The sequence below is a fragment of the Engraulis encrasicolus genome, chromosome 13 (genome assembly GCF_034702125.1).
Source record: "Engraulis encrasicolus isolate BLACKSEA-1 chromosome 13, IST_EnEncr_1.0, whole genome shotgun sequence".
NCBI lineage: Eukaryota > Metazoa > Chordata > Actinopteri > Clupeiformes > Engraulidae > Engraulis > Engraulis encrasicolus.
This window is the reverse complement of record NC_085869.1, coordinates 15,145,852-15,169,881: the sequence shown is the minus strand read 5'-3', so window position 1 is coordinate 15,169,881 and position 24,030 is coordinate 15,145,852. Positions and strand designations below refer to the sequence as shown.

General features: G+C 41.9%; 1 protein-coding gene across 29 annotated transcripts in view; it reads left to right on the top strand.

Annotated features, from left to right (window-relative positions):
* Window positions 1-5,603: 5,603 nt before the first annotated feature.
* ttn.1 (titin, tandem duplicate 1) overlaps window positions 5,604-24,030 on the top strand; it is a 159,767-nt gene continuing 141,340 nt past the window's right edge. For 27 of the 29 annotated variants that reach the window (XM_063213114.1, XM_063213137.1, XM_063213121.1 and 24 more), the window contains exons 1-28: window positions 5,604-5,819; window positions 8,367-8,470; window positions 8,804-9,007; window positions 9,157-9,444; window positions 9,599-9,693; window positions 10,428-10,639; window positions 11,063-11,363; window positions 13,232-13,474; window positions 13,608-13,712; window positions 14,529-14,786; window positions 15,129-15,197; window positions 15,357-15,615; window positions 15,742-15,802; window positions 15,929-16,150; window positions 16,404-16,546; window positions 16,936-17,078; window positions 17,188-17,415; window positions 17,893-18,131; window positions 18,242-18,462; window positions 18,583-18,747; window positions 18,990-19,158; window positions 19,283-20,985; window positions 21,094-21,375; window positions 21,989-22,255; window positions 22,620-22,892; window positions 23,015-23,278; window positions 23,372-23,632; window positions 23,754-24,014. In XM_063213114.1, coding sequence (XP_063069184.1) covers window positions 8,380-8,470; window positions 8,804-9,007; window positions 9,157-9,444; window positions 9,599-9,693; window positions 10,428-10,639; window positions 11,063-11,363; window positions 13,232-13,474; window positions 13,608-13,712; window positions 14,529-14,786; window positions 15,129-15,197; window positions 15,357-15,615; window positions 15,742-15,802; window positions 15,929-16,150; window positions 16,404-16,546; window positions 16,936-17,078; window positions 17,188-17,415; window positions 17,893-18,131; window positions 18,242-18,462; window positions 18,583-18,747; window positions 18,990-19,158; window positions 19,283-20,985; window positions 21,094-21,375; window positions 21,989-22,255; window positions 22,620-22,892; window positions 23,015-23,278; window positions 23,372-23,632; window positions 23,754-24,014 — 7,027 coding nt within the window. In that variant the 5' untranslated portion in view covers window positions 5,604-5,819; window positions 8,367-8,379. The remainder of the gene's footprint in view (window positions 5,820-8,366; window positions 8,471-8,803; window positions 9,008-9,156; window positions 9,445-9,598; window positions 9,694-10,427; window positions 10,640-11,062; window positions 11,364-13,231; window positions 13,475-13,607; window positions 13,713-14,528; window positions 14,787-15,128; window positions 15,198-15,356; window positions 15,616-15,741; window positions 15,803-15,928; window positions 16,151-16,403; window positions 16,547-16,935; window positions 17,079-17,187; window positions 17,416-17,892; window positions 18,132-18,241; window positions 18,463-18,582; window positions 18,748-18,989; window positions 19,159-19,282; window positions 20,986-21,093; window positions 21,376-21,988; window positions 22,256-22,619; window positions 22,893-23,014; window positions 23,279-23,371; window positions 23,633-23,753; window positions 24,015-24,030) is intronic. The other 2 variants (XM_063213116.1, XM_063213120.1) reach the window with 2 other exon arrangements.

The following is a 24,030-nucleotide window of genomic DNA, read 5'->3' as shown; positions in this document are numbered from 1 at the left end:
ACACTTTGGATTGTTTGTCTTTTATCACCTTTGCCAGATCTGGGAACAATTTTTCTAAAAGTGCCAATATTTACAGTGTATCAAACGGCAAACCCCCCATCCCCCCTCTAAAATAGTTTGCCCCACTTCCCCGTGGGCACCCCACACTATTTACGCACAGTGGAACTTTCACTCTGCTTCCTCAAACAAGGAAGTACAGGACTAATGGTAACTTTTAAGCTGCTACAGAAATGTTTGCATGACATGATTAACAAAATAAACTTCAATGATTGGAAATAGGTTCTTAGTGCTCTGGTGTCGTTGCAAACGGGCTTGCTTCATTGTGCTGTAGCCAATTTTTTTATTTTTTTTTAAATAGAAATAATTTTAAAAAAAATCTCTCAGTGCTTTGCGTACCCCCTGCAGTACCTCCACGGACCACTAGGAGTACACGGATCCCCGGTTGGGAAACACTGCTCTAGGCTACTTTAAAAAAACAAACAAACAAACAAAAAAAACGTACTAACCCTTCTTTGCATCTGCACTTGTTGTTATGTATATTTGCTAGTGATGTTGGCTATGATTATGTTATAAAGCTTCTGCTAAATGCAATGTAATGTAATGTGTAGAATGTGGCCAGAATGGGTACTGCAACTATGCTGCTCATTGAAACTGGGTTGCCTACTGCCAAATTGGATCTTGGGGGATAGCATGTTGGGGGCCCTAGGCTGCAGCCATATAGCCTGTGCATTAATCCGGCCCAGACCGTTTGGAATATGACAGGGTACAGGGGTCGCAAAAAATATCCTTCGGTCCTAAATTGGTCTCAGCATTAAAAGTTTGGCAACCACTGAGTTACTGTTTGAAAATTACTCCTTAGCCACTAATAGGGCTTTCAGGCCGACCAGAACGGAGCCGGAGCCGGTGCTAGGGGTGTAAATCACAACCTCCATTACGGTACTATAAAGTATCGATTTTTTTAAAGTCATTTTTTCATTTGCAAACTGGATTGTGAATGAACAATAGTCTCTCAAAAATTGTTTTAACTAGGCTGACAGCGGGGAAACTTTATTGTTTTCCCCATGGAGGAGGGGCCAGAAGGCGGGGCGAGGCCACAAGCACAAGTGGAGGACACAAGGTAGCATATTAGAATGCACACAAGCACTTTAGTGCAAAACGTAACTGGTGCTAGCACCTACTAGGGGTGTAAATAATTATCGATATGCATCGATGTATCGGCCGACGATCAAGTCGAATCGTATTGTATCGTCGCATTCTCAAGGATGGAAATGAATCGAATCTTGGCCCCAGTCCAATGCCCTAGCTCCATAACATAATAGAAGTGGAAAAGTAATTGGAAAAAATTGACTCGAATCGTGTCATATCGTGGGAAATTCTTAGGTATCGAAAATAATCGAATCCTTGCTTTAACAATTGAGCTTTTGCGAGATATTATATATATATTACGAGATATAATGCTGTTGTCAGTGATGTCATCACAACGTATTACTTCCTGGTACGAGGCCACAAGCACAAGTGGAGGACGGACGCAAGGTCACATATTGGAACGCACCCCTGCGAACCGCCCGTGTTCATACCGGGCTCTGAACTTTTTCCGCACGTGACTGTGTTACCTGGATGAACCTGATGGCCACGTTGTCGTCACGGAGAAAAAACAAGTATTTTGCAGTTCGGATTGCAAACCAACTTTCTGGTTCGTGAACACTAATTTCTGTGCCGTGAACACGACGGCCGGTTCGCGATTAGGTGCGGGTACAGGCACCGGCACAGTTCTCAGTCGGCCTGAATGTGCCCTAAGTGCAGATGGGGTTGCCTGCGGGCCTATTCACTATTTGCTGAAAATACCCAACTACATCATAACAACATTGCTATATTACTGAGAGCTTTAAGTATCAGATTAAGACATAGCCATTACAATTTTGTTGACAGTAGAAGGTTATAACATAGGGAACCTTGTTTCCAGTTTGTAGGTATAGAAAAATGTGGGCACATTTTATTTGGCCCACAGAGCCTTTAAAAGAATGACAACTTAAAAATCCAAAGTGATACTCTCACCCAACATTCTTAAAATGGAAACCCAAGAAAGTGGTGTTGCAGGATGAGATTATCCAAAGCTACTGTATTCATCTACATTTTATTACAATATGTTGAAATGAAATAGCCAACAAGTTACAGTATGTTAGCATACATCATGGGTAAGCGGTTCGGGTGTCAGACTTGTAGCCCATGGTTGCTGGTTCGACTCCCGACCTGCCAGGTTAGTGGGGGTAGTAATTAACCACTGCTCTCCCCCATCCTCCTCCATGACTGAGGTACCCTGAGCATGGTACCACCCCGCCGCACTACCCCCTTTCGGGCGCCAGTGGGGGCTGCCCCCTTGCACGGGTGAGGCATAAATGCAATTTTGTTGTGTGCAGAGTGCACTTGTGTGCCGTGAAGTGCTGTGTCACAATGACAGTGGGAGTTGGGCTTTCACTTCACTTTATCATTTCTCAAGTGGTCTGCAACGTCTGGCCCTTTGGTCAATATTCTAATCTAAACCCAATGTGGACCTTAGCCTGAAATCTGCAAATACCCACGCCTGGTTTAGACTGCCTGCCTTCAAGTCAACTTCCAGAAATCAAATCACAAACTATAAAGCTACACAGAGCACTGAGCACACTGTCTGAGGAAAACACCTAAACCCAAATGGATTATTGGTACTCCAGCCATTTCTTAGCTAGCCTCCTTTTACCATATCCTCATACTAACTTCGTGCAGACACTGCAGTCAACAGATTTGTCCATTATGAAAAGAAAAATCTTACATTGTACTGCGGTATCAACACTTGGAGACGAGAACACAGCATACTACAAATATGATACACATAGCCCCATAATGCACGCCGTACCTCTTGTGGCACCCTGTATAGCAGGGCTATTCAATTAGAATTTCATCTGGGCCACATTTCGAAACCAAGAACTGCAGTTGGGCCACACATTTTCAGACATCACTGAAATGACACTTAAAATCAGTAGTCCACAAACAAATTTTAAACATGTTCCTCTAACCTAAAACTTAACCACATTAAATGTGAATGTGTAAGACAGCAGAAGATTCACAAGCAATAATGTGTTGTACTGCAGTAACAAAACTGAAATGTGTACTGCCTCAGTTGGGGGCCATGCCTGGGCCGCATGTGGACTGCATCTGGGCCGCATGTGGCCCTCGGGCCTCCAATTGAATAGCCCTGCTGTATAGTCATTGAAAAGTTAAACTACTATTGTACTACACTACTATGACATAACACAGGGCCTTTGGTAATGCACTATGACTTGGTCATTGCCATTCTGGTAACAGCACATTTATAACGCCGCTTCTTAACGGGTTAATGCACAATGCAGGGTTTTGGACAGTCCTGCAAATTTTCAGTTTTCCTGTTATAGGCCGCCTCTTAACTACAATCAGTATTTTTCATGAGTGTATTATCTGAGCTGTTCAGAGGTGTCCAGAGGTGTCATTTCTGAAACCAAGCTTCAGCAGACATTTTATTTCTTAAACAAGTCTTCATTGAAAATGTGCAGAATTTCATTTATCTCACACAAAAGTTACTGTCATAATGCTCAAAGAAACGGTTTACATATCCTTTACCCCCCCCCCCCCCCACCACACAGACACACACACACACACACTGTTGTAAATCAGTGGGCACTGTCTGTCATGTCTTGTGGAAAAGCACATTTCGAAATATTTACGGACTTCAAAATTCGAAATGTTTTTAAACAGGATGCGACATGATCAAACTACACCGACCCGATTGGTATAACTTTTAAATTACATCTTGCCTCTTAATGTTGCTGGCCAGCTTTGGAGCAGCAAATATAATTCTGATTCTCTCATTCATCATTCTCTTCATTACCATTTCATCCTTCTCAAATATTAGAACCATGGGATTAATAAATTCTATCATGTAGTGTAGTGCACACTGGGATTTGAGGACCATGCTTCCTTGATCTATCTGACTAATTAAAGAAGTCCTGTGAACCATTGATTTGGCACAAGGGGAGAATAATTCACAACTGAGAATATGAATCAGGCCAGTCTGCTGACAGACAGTTCTGCTTCAGCACTCCACACCCCTCCCCCTCCCCCCATCCCTTAGGAAGTGAGCACTTGTGCAACTCTTAAATGATGGCTCCTCTGTTGATGGAGGAGATGAATGGGGGTCAGTCAGAGCCATGAGAGATATGAAAGGAAGAGCTATGCTAAAATTAAATTTAACAGTAGCATGTATCATTTTACAGTATTTGTGTTATTTTTTGTTGTCGTTATCTGAAGTTGTATTATTATTGAAAGATCATTGAAACATTATTATTAATGTTTACTGTTTACCTCATGTTCACAAAAAATATGTAATAGCCTACTCCTGCTGACACCATATGCATAACTATGGGTATGTCACATTGCAAAGTAAACAAGTAAGAAAGCAAAACCAATATGGTAAACAAAAACAGGCAGTGTATTTAGATGTGCATGCGTTACTTTTACCAATCAAAATAGTTAACATTAGTGTACCTTGATATAAAGGAAAAAAAAGAGGTCTTGTCTCATGAACCTGCTTGGTAAACAGTGCAGGATAATAGACATACGCACTTGTGTTGAATAGTTTTAAGTCTTGTCCTACATATTATACAAACTGAAATATTATAAACTTAGCCTTAACGTCAAATCTTCACGTGTAATCAGAGTAACGCCTATCTGGAAATGACCATGCTGCCCCTTGGATGTCTGTGGAATGACACACTAAGTGTCAAGACAGGTCAGCTTTCTTCCCAGGCTGTGTTATAACAACGTTGTGAAACTAGGAAATGTGTCCCAAACAATCTGAGCGATTTTCTATTACTACCAAAACAATGAGTAAACCACAACTCATTTATACTTAACGTCCACATATTCTGCGTTTTTAATGTTTTACTCAAATTTAAGACAATTAGCACAAAAAAGACAGGTCAGCTTTCTTCCCAGGCGGTGTTATAACAGTGTTGTGAAACTAGGAAATGTGTTTTAAAACAATCTAAAAGATTTTCTATCACTACCAAAACACACAACCTATTTATACTTAACGTCCAAGTATTGTGCATCTTTAACGTTTTACTCTAATTTAAGAATAATGACAATTAGCACAAAACAAGCATGGCCCATGCCGTTTGGTAACCATCGCATCTGTCACATCCAGGGAGTGTGGGGGGTTGCCTTGGCTTTGACTGACAAGGACAGCCATGTTCTTCTTTTGGTCATTCACAAGTTACCAAACGCTTCCTTGTCTAAGTGTTTTAAAACACTTAATAGTTGGTCAAAATATTGGGGGAGTCAGAGGCATGGGGCTGTTCCTCAGCCGAACACAATTGGCACAGTGGGAGGTGCTCGGGGCATATCAAGCAACTATAAACAGTGCCTACATGAAAGTAAGTGGTGCTGGTAACAGGTGTGGGGTTGCATAAAAAAGCATCTATTTCCCAGGATGCATCTGTGAGGGCCACCAATAGGGAAGGGCAGGGCAGCTGTGATGCTGCTTTCTCCTGGAGTATAAAAAGTAAAACAACCATGTTAGCACTTCTGAGCAGTTGGAGCATTCCCAGCCTTGCCTCGGGTGTAGGGATTGCAAGGTAAAAGCAAAACTACACGGCAAAGACCCTGTGTAGTTTTGTTTTTGGGGATATTTCGAGGCTCAACCGTTCTCACCTTGGATTTCTGGAAACACTTTTGGATAAGGAGATTGTTTCGGAAGTTATAGGCTTCTGGGCAAAGTCCCATCAGTGACAGGCATCCTTGTGACACAAGTAAGTGGCTTTTAATCCACAATGTCGAGAGAACTGTTAAATTTAAGTTCATTGCTTCATCCTCCTAAGCTTTATGGGAATGCCAGTGCAGTTCGCCGAACTGTTGCATGTGCAAATGTGGGAAACATGTTGAATACACGCATTCATCCAGAGATGATATAGATGATAATCACAATCAAAGAGGTGTCTCAGATTTTGAACTTTCAAGGTTATTATTTGGTGCAATGATTCAGAAAAGCCAAGAATAGACCCTGATAGCATTAGAGTGGTGTCCCAGCTGGGCCGCAATGTCTTTTTAAGGGAATCAGCGGTAGGGCTATCAGTTGCACCTCCAGCTATGTGCCACATGGTGACTGTCAATCAAGTGAGGGACTACTTATTTTTGGAGACTGCCATTTCTGTCATTGTGAATATGGCTCTTGGGCCATAGAATCTGTTTTTACTGTTGACTTTGTACATTTTAATAATGACTTTACACATATAGTTCTGAAAATTCTGGATATGATTAAAAAAATAGAGGTGAAGGAATATGTTGACCTTGTGACATTTGACACAGGCAATTTTAAATTTTAACTCGGTCAGATGTGTTTTATTAGACTTGGCATGTTCCTGTTTCCCAGATGGGCTTCTGATGGTTTTGAACACATGTTGGCTTGGTATTTGTCCATCCAGTGGCATAAAACCATAGTTTATAATTAGGTTTGGGTCAATTAAGACAGATTTGAATAGAGATTTGCTGTAACATTTTATGAACCAGGAAGTAATTAATTACTAGTTCAGAAGGTCTAGTTGGCATGGTGTGTTTATTTCTTGAAATGAATGTTATTTTGGTGTGATATATCTTTTTCTGAGGAATAGTTATTAATTATCACATATATGCAATGTAAATGTCATGATGTTTCATGACACAGTCTTGTGACAGCTTGTAAGTCAACATAGATGAATGGGGGGAAAAGTGTTTTTAACCGTGCAGAAAGGATGTAGGCCAAATCAAAAACACTTTTCCCCCCTTCTGATGTGCCATGCTGGGGCCTCCTAGATAAAAGGCCTAGCCGTGCTGGACAGCATTTTCTCCAGCATTGCTCTGGGGTTAATTATAACTTCCCAGGGCAGGCTGTGCCAGACATGGCCTTGCTTCTTCTTCTTCTTAACCCCTTAGCCCAGAGCCTATGTTATAACCTTACTGTCACCAAAATTGTAATGGCTATGTCTTAATATTTTATGTAAGGCTCTCTGTAATGTTATAGCAATGTTGTTATGATGTAGTTGAGTATTTTCAGTAAATAGTTAATAGGCCCGTCGGCGACCCCATCTGCACTAAGAGGCTACTTCACTGGTGGCTATCTAAGGTGGCTGTGGCGATTCTGATTCAAAATGAAATCTTTTTGTGTAATGAGTAAATGTCACAAGTCATATAGGGCAGAGACACGGTGAGAGAGAGAGAGAGAGAGAGAGAGAGTTTTACAATTCAGTATTCTTTTGGCAATTATGGTTTATGGTTATTGGGTTATTGTTTGGTCAGTAATTGTTTATGGTTATGAGGATGCTTTGGTGTTTTGTCTCTGTGAATTAATTACCTGCCCTAAAAGCTGCATACCGGTATGTGTGAAAAGACAAGCATTGCCATCTCAGAGGAGTACATCTGATCTACTTTGTTACCCAATAAGCTCAGCGCGTCTCAGCAGCTATTGGCTTTCCCCCTAGATATATTAAGAGTTTGCATGCATAAACAACTTTCTGCAGTGGCCATTAATACAGAATGTTACAGTTGGAAAGTTGTGTATTTTAAGTTATTTGGTGTGGGGGGGAAAGTTTAAAAACAGTAGAAAACCATACATTTTGGTCTTCGCATTATACTATAAATATTTGTATTGCAAATGTAGGGTCAGCGCAACATTTTGGTAAAATATGGATGACAAGTGAATTAAAAACTAGCTAACATATATGTGTAAAACAGGTCTCCAAACTGTTGGATGTGTGTTGAGAGATAAGAAATTGAGAAATCAGAGTTGACAGTTGAGAGATCAGAAATGTATTTCTGTATGTAAAAATTGCCAAAGAAGGTTTATACATTACAAAAACACTGAGCGCCAGCTCTGGGCAATACTAGCCAGCTGCTACATGTTCAAGTTACTAAAATCTATTTTATACACTATCCAGCAACTGGGTTCAAAATGAGTCCCATTTGTGGACTGTACCTGGTCCATATGGATATTTGATTTGTTCCCAAACATCGGGGGTTGCACTTTCCAGTTGCTTCCAACACGTCTATAAACTGTCAATTGGTGCTTGTTCTAACACTTAGACCCCATGGAGCCACAGGTCTCTCGGATGACAGGCTTCCAAAGACCAGGTGCTTGGGGCGTTACACAAGTGATTAGTCAGTTTAATTCCCCCCTCCAGTTATTTTTAGGCCACTTATGGCCTCATTGTTAGGCTGGCCCACCAAAAATGTCCGTGATAGCGTAGTTGTTGGTTGTAATTGTTGTTGTTGGTGGTGGTGTGAGTGTTGTCTTTTGGGTGACATTTTCCCTTGTTTTTTGCCAGGGTGCCTACCAACATGTCAACACAGGCGCCAACATTTACACAGCCGCTACAGAGCGTTGTGGCACTTGAGGGTAGTGCCGCAACGTTCGAGGCTCAAGTTAGTGGTAAGTAGAAGGCCTCAGGGGTGTCCACACATATATCACATTGCAACTGCCCATCACAGAGAATTTTCCTGGATTGAAAAAAAAATGTGTAGTAGTATTGCAAAGCTAATTTGATGCAAAATCACATCCCAATTTTAATTGTGATTACATTTGATGTAAAATATTGACCTATTTTAAAAGGTATTTATGTATTATAAAATGTTATGAATTATCTCTGCATTCTTTACATTTTCTCTACATTCTCTACACAATATAATCCATACAAAACAATTCAAAATAGAAGGAAAGTACTGCTTTTTAAGAGTGAATGACCCATTTTATCAATCTTTACAGGTAATCCAGTTCCTGAGGTGAGCTGGTTTCGTGATGGCCAGGTTCTTTCCGCTGCCGCTCTGCCCGGCGCACAGATCTCGTTCAGCAATGGCCGCGCTGTTCTGATGATCCCTGCCGTGACAGCCGCACACAGTGGAAGATTTTCAGTGAGAGCCACCAATGGCGCTGGACAAGCCACTAGCACTGCTGAACTTCTTGTTACAGGTGAAAATGATACAAGACTTAAATCTCTGTACTGTTGCAAGCAAATGTAAACACATACAGTGACAGATTTTTGAGTTGAAATAAGTTATTTGTGTAAATCTGAATTCTAAATGTGTGCTTTGTCTTTGTGTGTTCTTGTTTGGGTGTAGCTGAGACCGCGCCACCAAACTTTATTCAGAGACTTCAAAGTGTGACCGTAAGACAAGGAAGCCAAGTGAGACTGGATGTTCGCGTGACAGGAATCCCTACACCTGTGGTTAAGTTCTTCAGAGAGGGAGCTGAGATTCAGAGCTCCGCAGACTTTCAGATCGTGCAAGAGGGAGATCTTTACAGCTTGTTGATTGCTGAAGCTTTCCCAGAGGATTCTGGAACTTACTCTGTCAGTGCCTCCAACAGCAGTGGCCGTGCCACCTCAACCGCTGAACTGCTCGTTCAGGGTAAGTTGATGGTGAACTGCAAGCAAGTTGAATTGTCTTTCAATTTTAGCCTCCATTATTCTGCGGATCTATGATGCAACTATTTTGCAGTCATTGAAACTATTTTGTATTGTATTTTAATAATGTTTGATGAAATCTATTTTTCAATTATCAGGTGAGGAGGTTGCAGTGCCTGCTAAGAAGACCAAGACAGTCGTGTCAACTTCACAGATCTCGTCCTCCCAGACTCGCCAGACCAGAGTGGAAAAGGTAATGGACAATCTGACCTCAGGCTCAACAGGATGGAACTGAATGCCTTTTGTTGTCATTGATCTACACATGTACTGTACAGTCTTAACTATGCAGATATTACAGTGTATGTGCAACGTTAATTATATATACATACAGCATGTAAAATAGCAATAGAACTACAGTACAACAGAAAAGCAACATACGTAGCAGTGCAAACAAGAATGTAAAAGAAAAGAGTAGAAGAAAGGTTTCAACATGCGAATGAATGAATTAATGAATGAATTAATTAAAAGAATGAAAACCTTAATTCCCCCGAAGGAAATTTGTCTTGCATTTAGGAGCCACGGAGCAAACGCTTAGAGACATAGAGACAAATTACTACTGTACACAAACACAAGTCTGAAAAACATACAGTGGCCAGCGCAGATTATAGTAATAAAATACTGCCAATATTTAAATTAAATTCAATGTCTTAAAATCCTATTTGCATGTACATGTATTATGGTAAAGGTAACCTATCTGGACGTAACTTATTTAACCCCTCAAGACACAGCCCCTATTATAAATTAGCTGTTACCAGAATGGCAATGACCAAGTCGTAATGTATTACTCATTAGTCAAAGTGGGGTAGTACTTTGGTAGTTAACTTTTTGCAGTGACTATTACAATGTTCCAGTGATGCTACCAGTTGAATGCTTTTAGATACAAAACCAGGTATTGACTAGTCTTGCCTTGATCTTCCCCATCTCCAGAGAATGGAGGCTCACTTTGAGTCGTCCACCATGCAGATGCACGTGGAGGGAGGAGAGGTGGTGCAACAGCTGACCCACAAGACCCCTCCACGCGTGCCACCAAAGCCAACCTCTAAGTCGCCTCCATCAATGCTGTCCAGAGTGTCAGCCACTCGCCACCAGTCCCCCTCTCCAGTCAGACACGTCAAAGCACCAACACCTACCCCAGTCAGGTAAACTGCCTTTTTTTTTTAAAAGTAATTTTTTGGGGCTTTTTGGCCTTTATTATTGTAGGACAGTGTGAGAGTAGACAGGAAATGACTGGGAGAGAGAGATGGGGAAGGGTCGGGAAATGACTCCGGCCGGATTTGAACTGGGGTCCCCGTGGGCAATGTAAGTCCAAATGTGGCGCCCCCAGGTAAACTGGCTTTCATCTCGACAATCTAGCAACTTGGTGTCACTCGTACACTAATTCGTTGTCTCCTTCTATCTATTGTATCTATTGCATCATTGTATCTATTGTGTCTTCTGTTATGTGTTGTGCTGTTATTTTCTGCGGGACCAATAAACAATCTTGAACCTTGAATAATGGTTTTACTGTACAGTACTCTCAATGTACTCTTATTTCAACGTTGTCTTCTCTCCATCCCCACCAGGCCTGCGTCCCCCTCATCAAGACTCTCTGTGTCCCCGATCAGACCAGTGAAGTCTCCCGTCACCGCCCGCAGGCATCTGGTCCAGGGAGCGGACGTGCTCCCCCCCTGGAAGCAGGCAGGCTTCGTGTCCGAGGCCAGCTACACTGCCGTGACCAGCGCAGCACACAGCCACATCCAGACCAGCTCCAGCACACAGGTGCACATGGAGCAGCATTGGGAGGCCTCCTTCGCAGCAGGACAGCAGGTCACCGCCGAGGCTAGTGCTAGTGCTAGTGCTGCTGCTGCTGCTGCTGTCCAAGAGGTGAGTTGAGTCAGCCAACACCGACCGCGCTCAGCTGTCTAGTCTCCTCTCTCAACTTAAACAGCAGTGTCACCTAGTGGCAAGTTTGGGAATTGGTGTATTTTATACAGTGCACATTACAGTGGGTGGATTCCAATCTGTGCTTCCAATCTGTGCTTGTGCCTTATGGCCTTGCGTTTCACTGACACCCCGTGGAGAAAACAATAAAGTTTCCCCGCATTCAGTCTAGCCACAACAACTTTTGGGGGACTATTCTTCATTCGACACCGAGGTGGCTAATGAGAAAATGACATTAGAATTGACCTTTTGTGAGATATTGAAATACAATTCTGTTGTCGGTGACGTCATCACGAGGCCACAAGGAGGGAAGTGAGCAAGGGAGGACAGGAGTCTGCATATTAGAATGCACCCAGTGTGTGTGTATTGACGGTTACTCTACTCAGTGATCTATTTACCATGTATTCGTTCTACTTACTGGCTCTGTCCAAGTGTGTGTGTTCATGTGTTGGCCGTGTAGGTGTTGTGACGTGATTGTGTTTTGTACATGCCTACTGTATTATGCAATGCCTCTGATCACTTGTATGGTGGAACCGATGATAGGAGCTGCATGCTGCTGATGAGAATACAGTGGCAGATGCTACTTGTGTAGAAACAATTGACCAAACCCTCAGCTGTGAAGGACAAGATGACTCTGATCAGGAGTTTGTTGCAGAGCCCAACAACAAACCAACAGCAATAGAAACGGTGCCAGAGCAGGTAGTCAAAGCAATCTGTTTAAGTCAAATGGCATCATTGCCTTATCTTTTTTTCTTTCAATCTTTCATTTCCCTTAAAGCGTTTGTTTCGGGTTTGTTTCATATACATGCTTCTTTGTGATGTTTTGACATGACCTACTACACACTCTCAGGAAATGGATTTGACAGATAACTCAGTAACACTGGTCATGGAACGTGAGGATGGCATGCATTCAGAAGATGAAATTGCATGTCCATCATCTAATGCATCCAGTACTGAATGCATATATGAGGACAGCCCCATTGACTCAAAAGATGATGAAGAGCTTCTAAGTGAGGTATAGCCTACAGTTAGTGGTGGTGTTTTTATATAACATAATATAATACAATATAATGTGATATAATATAATTATATCAAACATGAGTAGAACCTCCATGTGCTTGCATTGCTTATATTAAAATGACATGATAGTAATGTGAAATTATTTTAATTTGTTCAGTCTGAAAGGACCATTATCTACAAATATAAATCTTTATGAAGATATGACATTATATCACAAATTAATACATCCTAAATTGATTTAAAATTGTGAATTTTTGCTCCCCACATCCTTTTCAATGTTTAATGGAACAACATAGGCCTCATCAGAGGACAAGGACACAGAGTTGGCAGAGGTTAAGTCTGATAGTGCTCTCATAGACAATACAGTCATGCCTGTCGATGCACCTACTGCAAGTGAGGAGGCTGGAGAGGAAGAGGTAGAGATTTAAAAAAAAAAGTCACAGTGTTGTCAACAAACACGCCTGTGTGCCACTACGTATCTTATCATATCTGCATGGTTCATCATCATCACTCTCGACACAGCTCCATACCACAGGAAAGTATCACGTCATCGCACATGGAGAACTGTGCTTCACTGGCGATACAAAGAACAAAGCACTATTTTGCTGGCACTATTGAACTCATGCGCCCAGAACAAAATGCTTAACTTGCCATTATCATTTTGCAGAAAACCACATGTGAAAAGTTGCTGTCATCCATCAGTTTCTATCACTGTGTGTTTGTATCGTTCCTGGGTTAATTGCAGTTTTATGGGCACAATAAAATGACAGTTACCTGCTTGTTGTCTTCAGGATGAGGTTGGGAAACGAGCAGCTGTCGCTAAAGTACTAGCTGCAGTTGATCAAGCACGTATTCGAAAGCCTATGTACTCTGACGAAGGCCTTACTGAGGAAGAGGAAGCCCTAGAACTTGAGTTACAACCAGAAGCCACGTATATCACTGAGCAACACTTCAGAACCTCAGCAACCGAGGCTGTGGCAATGCCCACCGCAGTGCACGTTACTCCCGCCGAACCCGCTTTTCATGTCTCCCAGGTTAGAAGAAAACGAATCAGATTTTCAGTACCTTGCTCAGCTGCTTAAAATATAAATATATAATAAGTCATAAATTGTGTGTTGTTTGACCCTGGGATGTCCAACAACAACAACTTTGATTCTGTTGATTTAGATGCAAAGAGTTTCCACCCATGTGGACACTGGCCTTGCACCGTCTCCAGTTCCACAGTTCACAGTTTCAAAAGTTACTGTTCCTAAACCAGAGCCTAGCTATGAGGTAAGCATAGGTAAAATCAGGCAAGCAGGAATTCATTTATCACATATATTGTTATAGTATGATATATATATACTGTATATTGACTCTGTGAAACCAAAAGAGGAAGGGCTTATCAAACCCACAGGTGATAAAATCCAAACCCACCATCTTAAGTGGACGCCAAACTTTCAATGGAACAGCCCAGCATCAAGTAGTCCTCTCAGCAAGTCATACCAACATTGTGAACAGTTAAATAAATGTTTTATATCAGAGTATTTGTCTGCTGCCAAAATAATAATTACAAATAAACATTGAAGTATATTATTACTTTACCAAATGTATGACTTAATGGATAACAGAGCAAGTAAATTGTTCATAAAGTGTTCTCTGATTTCATAAGAGGCTGCAGGAGCGAAGGGTGCAAATGCCAGACTCCTGATTTAGAGTGACCACATACCATGTGACGATCTTATTATAGAATGTGGAGAACACTCCCAGTGTACCCTACTGCTTGCCTGACATACAACCTTTTCAATCACTGTATTGTTTTTTTTAATATATTCGAGAAAAATAGCAAAAATATATCTAATATAGTTGGCATTTAACATAGTAATGTTGCTATTACAAACAATAGTTTTCCCATAATATGAATAACAATAATTATTTAGTGTATAACAAATATAACTGTGGTAGGACTAATATCTTAATACCGTGAATCTACTTAGCAGTTGCAGTAGAAGTTTTAACTCAACTAACACCCGTCGGACAGCATAATCAAACTAATCTAGTCTCTATGTTGCTCCGTCATGGTAATGCTATTCTTCTTGGGTTGGTTAGGTCTCAATTGCAGGGTCGGCAATTGCTTCTCTCCAGAAAGAGTTGTCGTCTTCTCCCACTCCTCAAACAATCATCAGACATGTCAAGTCACCTTCTCATAGCATCGTGGTGGCTCAGCTGACTCCCCAGCCTGTCTCTTCGCCATTTAAAGACCTTGATGACAGATATCAGACCAGATTTGAGTCCCAGTTACAAAGAGAGATAGGCACTTCTCTGACAGGTGGCATGGATCAAAAGTACAGCGAATGGGACACACAGGTTTGTCTTTGTCTGGACATGGGATCGTTCCTGGTATACCTTAAGTATATCGTTCTAATCACACCTTAGCGAATCTTACCTGACCCTCCTCCAGCCTAACGTGCTCACCATCGCTTCACCTTGGATACATGTCTGCCTGTCTTCTTCTTCTTCTGATCACCGATCACCTCTTTCATACTTTTTTCTATGCTTTTCCATTCCACTTTCTAATCTTTCAGAAGCTCCATCTTAACCTCTGTCATCACTCTTCCACGCCTGTGAATTGCTAGAAGACAACACAATTCAGAGTTTGCACTACTACATTTTAATGAAAATAACTTCTTTTTTTTAACTTTCTCTCAGGTTGTTGAGGTGGCAGTGGCAGTTCCTTCACCAGCCGCAGAGCCTACAGTTCCTCCTACACTTGTGGCTGTAAGTACATTTTAATACAGTTTATTGGTAATATACTTTATGTAATATACAATATACGGTAATGTTGGTGTACTAGTATGGGTTAAAGCTGGACAGTTTTCAACAAGGTTTATGACTGACGTTGACAAAATTGATTTAAAAATATGTATATAATTACAGGGACTGAGCAATATGAATGTCACTGAGGGAGAATCTGTGACACTGGAGTGCCAGATTTCTGGCCACCCAACCCCTGGAATCATGTGGTTCAGGGAGGACTACAGAATTGAGAGTTCCATTGATTTCCAAATCACCTACGAGGGTGGTTATGCGCGTCTGGTGATCCGTGAGGCCTTTGCTGAAGACAGCGGCCGCTTCACCTGCACTGCCACCAATGAGGCTGGAACCATCAGCACATCTTGCTACCTGCTCGTGAAAGGTAAAAAAAAACATATACACTATAAATAGTAAAGTAAAGAGTATACCATAGAATCGACTCCCCAGATAGTCTGTTAAAGCTTTGTTGTGCTTCTTCAATGAAGTTAAGCCCAATCTTTTTTTTTAGTGTCTGAAGAGATTGAAAGCAGAGAGGAGGTTGTTCAGCAGGAGGTGACAGTTGAGAAACAGTAAGTGGATATGTTTGCCTGACTATTTCTTTCCCTACTGTGACTGCCACTTGAAGTTATGCCTCCCTTTCATCTCCACAGTGCGTTTCAAGACAAGAGTCTTAAACCGGATTTGTATGTTTTCAGGATTACTGTAATGGAGGCAAAAGAAGAGACTATGTCCGTGGCCAGTGGCTTCTCTGAGACTGTTGAAGCCGCAGCAGCTGTGGCCCCATTCTTTATCAAGACACCCACTGTACAGAAACTCGTGGAGGGTGGAAGCGTTGTGTTTGAGTGCCAGATTGGTGGCAGTCCGAAACCCCACATTTACTGGAAGAAGAGTGGCGTGCCCCTGACTACTGGATACAGGTACTTGTCAGAAACAAGTAGATGCCACTTTCATGTTTGTGCATGTTTTGACATTTTATAAATATGTTGATTTCAAGGATTACAGATAGAGATGCAATTACAGATACAGATTTATAGGAAGGTTTTAACATTCTCTAAATATTGTAAAATACAATAGAAATTGTGTTGTGAATTACAGATACAATAAAGGATGCAAAATTGTAGGTAGGTTTCAACACTGTCTAAATAGTATGTTGCATTTTGTGGTTTACAGATACAGGGTGGCCTACAATAAGGAGACTGGAGAATGCAAGCTGGAGATCTCCATGACGTTTGCTGATGATGCTGGAGAGTACACAATCATTGCCAAGAATCAGCTCGGCGAGGTGTCTGCCTCTGCCCAGCTTTACTCTGAAGGTTAGTGTGACACACTGGCACAACCATCTATGAGTACGTAGCCCTTCAAAGATGCATGGTTTTCATTTAGATAGTTATTGTTGTTGTTCATTGTTTGTCTATTTTAGTTCTTTTTTATTAATTTTCTGTGTATTATTTTTATCATTATTATTAGTAGTATCATCATTGTTGTTGTTGTTTTAAATGTTGTTTTAGGGATTTTTTTAGCATGTTGTATTCATTCTATTAACCCATTATCAATGTTATTGTATTTTTCTTTTTATATTACTGCAAAGCACTTTGGTCCTACTTGCTCTTTAAGCTATATAAGTAAACAATAAGAATCAAAATTAGAAAAATGGATTCACACAGTTCTGTCCGGCTGCTAATACCTGATTCCACTTTTGCAGAGGAATATGAAATGTACATGAAGAAAATGGAAGTGACAACAGTCACCACAGCCGTGGTGCAAGAGCCCCAAGTTGGTGATGCTGCTGAATTTGAGATGATGATGCAGAAGAAAACACAGACAATGACCTTCGTTACTGGACAGGTAAGCAGTTTTTCTACCACTCACTAGGATTGAAGTGGAAATATAAATTTAATTAACATTAACTTAAAATGAATTTGTTGTTGCCGTTCGTGTGACTTTTATTTTTCAGGAATTCCAAATATCTGCCTTTGAGCAGAAAATAATCCAGGAGATTGAAGTCCGCATTTTGAGGATTACTTATCAAATGATTGTCACTGAAGATGGTGAAGAGATGGTTACAATTGACGAAGCACAGGCTACACAACCAGCATTTGACACACCCGTGAAAAGCTACAGAATCATGGAAGGAATGGGCGTCACTTTCCATTGCAAAATGGCCGGAGCACCCCTCCCCAAGGTCCATTTAAAAAAACAACTAATAAACAAAAACAATAATATTCAATTCGGCCAGTGCTGTGTGTGTTAGTGTGTGTGTGTGTGTGTGTGTGTGTGTGTGTGTGTGTGTGTGTGTGTGTGTGTGTGTGTGTGTGTGTGTGCGCGAGCGAGTGTGTACATGTGCACGCACGTGTGTGTGTGTGTGTGTGCGTGTGTGTGTGTGTGTGTGTGTGTGTGGTTGAGAGAGAGAGAGAGAGAGAGAGAGAGAAAGAGTGAGATGTGGAGTGGCTTGGGATGAGTTGTGGCATGTGAAGTAGCTATTTTTCTTAGTGTTTCCAACTTAATCCAGTTGACAAAAAACATTGTGAATAATCTGAATGCAGGAAAAGCCTTTGATTTGTATAATCCTATATCATACCAGAATTTTACTGTTGAGTAGATATTGATAATAATGTTTTGTTAATCTTGTTCTAACATATAATCAATATCATTACCATAGATTGCCTGGTTCAAAGATGGAAACCGCATCAGGCACGGAGGCCGCTATCAGATGGAGTTCCTCCAGGATGGACGTGCCAGCCTGCGTCTGCCCGTGGTGCTGCCCGAGGATGAGGGCGTCTACACCGCTTATGCTTGCAACATGAAGGGCACTGCCCTCAGCTCTGGAAAACTGTACATTGAGCCCGCTGCCGCTGGCGCTCAGCCAGCGTACCCCACGCCGGCAATGCAAAGAATTAGGTGAGCTTTTTAAAAAGATGATAATCACATTAAATGAAGAAATGTATCAAAGCAATGGATATTGTATTATGAATTGCTAAATTATTCTATTTTTCTTCTTTTTTTCATAGGTCTACATCACCTCGCTCACTTAGCCGTTCCCCTGCCCGTTCTCCTGGCCGTTCCCCAGCTCGCAGACTTGACGAGACTGACGAGAGCCAGCTTGAGAGACTCTACAAACCTGTGTTTGTCATGAAGCCAGCACCCTTCAAGTGCTCTGAGGGACAGACAGCAAGATTTGACCTTAAAGTTGTTGGCAGACCCATGCCAGAGACATACTGGTTCCACAATGGTAAGAGAAAACAATTAACAACACCGACATCATTCATGTGAACTCTTCAGTAAGGTTTTAGCCATGTTTCAATTGTGATACAATTGTGTGCTTATCTATGCTGTTTTCCTTTAAACACAGGACAACAAGTGGTCAGTGATTACACCCACAAGATTGTGGTTAAGGAGGATGGAATCCAGTCTTTGATTGTGGTCCCAGCCATGCCAGCTGACGCAGGCGAATGGACTGTGGTTGCCCAGAACAGGGCTGGAAAGACATCCATCACCACGACACTTACAGTTGACGGTAGGTTTTGTGGCAATTACTATTGATATTTTCACATTGCTCCACCTAATATTACGTTAATATTGCAGTTTTATTCATTCAAAGTCAAACATTTGAATGGTTTTTATTGTATGGTATAATCATTTTATTTCATGTTATTTTATTAAAAATAATCATTTCACTTTTAGAGTATGTATGGCAATGTGCTATATTTGCTAAATATATATATATACCATGGGTGTGCTAAATTTGATTGACAACAGCCAAGGAACACCTGATAAAGCCTCAGTTTATGGAGAAGCTGAGGAACATCACTGTCAAGGAGGGCACCTTAGTTCAGCTTGCTGTCAAAGCCATCGGAAACCCCCTTCCTGATATTGTCTGGCTGAAAAACAGTGACATCATTTCTCCTCACAAGCATCCAAACATTAAGTAAGTGCTACAATCTAGTACTGTATTGTAGGAAAACACACTGTCATCAGTGAATAATAAGAAAGAAAGAATACAATTTGAAACAAAAAAGTGAAATAATTGAATGTCACATTGTCACTTTTAGGATCGAGGGCACCAAAGGAGAGTCTCGCTTCCAGATCCCCGCAGGAGCCGGCGCAGACAGTGCCTGGTACACTGCCACAGCCATTAACAAAGCTGGCAGAGACACCACCCGTTGCAGAGTCAATGTTGAGGTTGAGTTTACCGAAGCCCCAGCAGACACAAGAAGGCTTGTTATTCCAAAGGGAACCTACAAGGCCAAGGAGATCGCTGCTCCAGAGTTGGAGCCTCTGCATCTCCGTTATGGCCAAGAGCAGTGGGAAGATGGAGACCTTTACGACAAGGAGAAGCAGCAGAAGCCTCACTTCAAGAAGAAGCTGACCTCCGTAAGAATGAAGCGCGTTGGACCAGTGCACTTTGAGTGCAGACTGACCCCTATTGGTGACCCATCCATGGTAGTTGAGTGGCTACATGACGGCAAACCTCTTGCTGCTGCCAACAGGCTGCGCATGGTTAATGAATTTGGCTACTGCAGCCTTGACTATGAGGTCGCCTATCCGAGAGACAGTGGTGTGATCACTTGCCGGGCCACCAACAAGTACGGTGTTGACCAGACCTCAGGCACACTCATTGTCAAGGAAGAGAAGGGCCTTGTTGAGGAGACTCAATTGCCTGACGGCAGGAGGGGACCCAGAATGGATGAGATGGAACGCATGGCCCATGAAGGTGGACCTGCAGGTGTCTCCGGTGACGACTACACTGAGAAGTCAAAACCAGAGATCGTGCTTCTTCCCGAGCCAGCAAGAGTCCTGGAGGGTGAAACTGCCAGGTTCCGTTGCAGGGTGATTGGCTACCCCACTCCAAAGGTGAACTGGTACATCAACAATCAGCTCATTCGCAAGAGCAAGAGATACAGACTTCGTTATGATGGTATCTACTACCTGGAGGTCACAGACATCAAGTCCTATGATGCAGGTGAGGTCAAGGTTGTGGCAGAAAACCCTGAGGGTTCAGCTGAGCACAGTGTGAAGCTGGAGATAAAGCAGAAGGAGGACTTCAGAACTGTCCTGAGGCGTGCTCCTGAGATCAAGCCAGCAGCTGCAGCTCCCTCCGCAGAGCATGGCAGAGTGTCTTTTGACGTTGTTAAGGTTGAGAAGCCAGCTGCAGCCGGAGCAGAGAAAAAGGAGGTTGTGCAACTGAAGAAGGTTGAAAGAGTGGTGCACGAGAAATCAACAGAGGAGTCCGATGAGCTGAGAAGCAAGTTCAAGCGTAGGACACAGGAGGGGTACTTTGAAGCCATCACAGCCGTCGAGCTGAAGGCACGAAGGAAGGATGAATCCTATGAGGGCATGTTGAGAAAGAGGAAGGAAGAGCTTCTTCATCATACCAAGGAATTATCAGAAGCTGAGAAGAAGAAGGAAGAGGAAGACAAACTCAAAACCCAAGCTATCAGACCTGAGAGGATTGCCCTCTCCCCCAGCATGGAAGCACCCAAGATCCAGGAACGCATCCAGAGCGCGACAGTCGCCCAGGGTGAGGAGGTGCATTTCCGCCTCAGGGTTGTGGGAAGGCCAGATCCAGAGTGCCAGTGGTTCAAGAACGGTGTGCTGATTGAAAAAACCGACAGGGTTTACTGGTACTGGCCTGAAGACCATTTATGTGAACTTGTGATCAAAGATGTATGTGCAGAAGACTCTGCTAGCATCATGGTCAAAGCCATCAACATTGCTGGAGAGGCCTCAAGCCATGCCTTCCTTTTGGTACAAGGTAACAAGCAAATTTTTTAATGATAAATGAATTGTAATCATTAGTCATTTTTTTGTTATATGCAAATTAATGCATATCTAAAACTTTCTTCTATTTTCCTTGTTACAGGAAAGCAAGTTGTTGAGTTCACTCAAGAGCTTGAAGATACTTATGCCAATGAGAAGGACACCGTTGTGACCTTTGAATGTGAAACAAATGAGCCTTTTGTGAAAGTGAAATGGATGAAGAACAATGCCCAGATTTTTGCAGGCGACAAATACAGGATGCACTCCGACAGAAAAGTACACTTCCTGTCTGTCTGTATGATCACCATGAAAGACGATGATGAATATTCCTGTGTTGTTATTGACGATGAACATGTGAGGACTACTGCAAGACTGAATGTGGAAGGTTAGTCACGGAAATCTTTTATTTAGAATGTTAAATTGTACTTACCTCCGCCAAGCAAGTTATGTTTGTGGTCGCATTGGTTTGTCTGTCTGTCTATCTGTCTGTTGGTCTGTTTGTTTGTCTGTCTGTCTGTCAGCAGGATAACTCAAAAAGTTATGAACGGATTTGGATGAAACTCTGTGGAGTTGTTGGAAATGACAAAAGGAACAAGTGATTAAACTTTGGTGGTGATACGGATCATGATCCGGAACCAGGATTTTTAAAAAGATTGTTCACCATTGCTAGCCTAGAAATCTAAATTGAATTGAGGGACAAGGCGAATTTTGACATTCCAGTTTCTAACTCCACAAAAAAGAAGGCAGAAAGACTTCAAAAAAACAAAAAATAGGGTGTAACATAGTCTATAGTCTTCCTTGGCGGAGTTCTGCATTCTCTGACTGCATTTCTGGTTTATTTTTGTGATTTCTACATGTCTCTACTAAAATGTGTTTTCAAACATTATCGGAACATTTTGTAATGTTACGTCATAAGAGTAATTTCATTTTAAAAATACAAATCAACAAAATAACAACAAGAAAACATGGCAGGTAATGATCACCATTTTATATTGCAGGTGCTGAACTTACGATGGTGAAACAATTGGAAAGTACTGAAGTGCCAGAAACATATTCTGGAGAGTTTGAGTGTGAGCTGTCCCGTGAAGATGTTGAGGGAACTTGGTACTTTGAGAACAAGGAGATCATTCCCAGCATGAAATACGTTGTCTCCTCCCGCCGTGGAAGGCATTCTTTGTCTGTCAAAGATGTCAAGAAGGAGGATCAAGGAAAATACTACTTCAAAACAGGAGATTTGAGCACCAGTGCTTCCCTGAAGATGAAATGTGAGTTAAACCTATTTTTGAATGTTTTTGTTAAATACATTAATTACATTATTCTTGATATCATGTCAATAATTAAAATATGAAGAGTTCAGATGCAAAACCCCATAACTCCATTTCTGAAGACTTGCACTTCTATATTTTTAGAGAACCCCGTTGTTGGTTCGGTTTACATTCATGTGCTTGATAATACATGTAAATAGTTATATTACATAAATAAAATAAAAAAAATATGCAATTTTTATAGCTTTGTAGTGAATAAAAATGAATTAAGATTATTTTCTGAAAAGGCACTTAGGGGTTTTTGCATCTGAACTCTTCATATAATGTTTCATTTGTTTTGTTCATTTGTTTTTCTTTCTTCTAGTGCGTCCTATTACAATGATGCAAGGTCTCACTGACCTCACCGTTTGTGATGGTGATATTGCCCAGCTGGAGGTGCGCTTCTCCCAAGAGAATGTTGAGGGAACATGGAATAAGAATGGACAACCTATTACAGCCTCTGGAAAAATCCACATTGTCGTTGACAAGCTTGTTCACAAGCTGCTGATTGAAGATGCACACAAAGACGATGCTGGAATGTATTCATTTGTTGTCCCAGCTCACAACATTTCTACTTCTGGAAAACTCAACGTTCAAGGTGGCTTACCTTTCAGAATACTTAACTGCTTTAATAACGTGACTGTAACTCTTCAACTATTTTCACATATGGTTGCTTATGTACTGTACTTGTTGCTATTTATTATTTATTTTCTTTTGCAGTCATTGGAATTTTGGCTCCGCTTAAGGACGTAAAGGTGGTTGAGGGTACCAAAGCTGTTCTTGAGACCAAGATTTCTGCTCAGGATGTCGCCTCCATGAAGTGGTTCCACAACGATTCACAGTTGACTCAGTCTGAAAGAGTCCAAATGGTGGCTAAAGGAACCAAGCAACGTTTGGTGCTCAATAGGGCACATGCATCTGATGAAGGACACTACAAATTGTGTATTGGCAGAGTTGACACCAGCTGCAGCCTGACAGTTGAAAGTATGTTCTCATTATTTGTGTTTTTTTTTCACATACCTGAAATAGTCATGATAAGTCTGGGGTAATTTACTGTGTGATGTTGCCTCTTCGCAGAGGTTTCCATTGTGAAGCATATGGAAGACCGTGTCTGCACGGAGACCCAGAATGTGACTTTTGAGGTGGAGTTGTCTCACCCTGGTATTGATGCCTGGTGGACCCTGAGGAACCAGCCACTCAAGGCCGGTCCTAAATACAAGGTTGAGTCCAAGGGAAAAATCTACAGCCTTACAATCATCGATACCATGAAGGATGAGGAAGGAGAATATTCCTTCGCTGCTGGATCACAGACGTCCAGTGCAAAGCTTGTTGTGTCAGGTGTGTTTGACTGGTGCATTGAATTGCTTGCTTGCTGGTCAATTTTGTTGCTGGTTCCGATTTTTTTTCCATAAAAAAATGACATTACATACTGATGATTGACATTCTTCAAATTACGCAGGTGGCGCCATCAAGAGGCCCCTCCAAGACATGACTGTGGCAGAATCCCAGGGTGCTGAGTTTGAGTGCGAGGTCGCCAACGCCAGCGCTAAAGGCAAATGGCTGAAGGACGGCCAGGAGGTTGACTTCAGTGACAACGTCCGCAGTGAAGACATAGGAGCTGTGAGGCGTCTCATGATCGTGATCACCAGGGCACAGGATGTCGGTGAATACACCTACCAAGTGGCCAACTCCAAGACAAGTGCACACCTGAAAGTAGAAGGTACGTTCTGACAAAG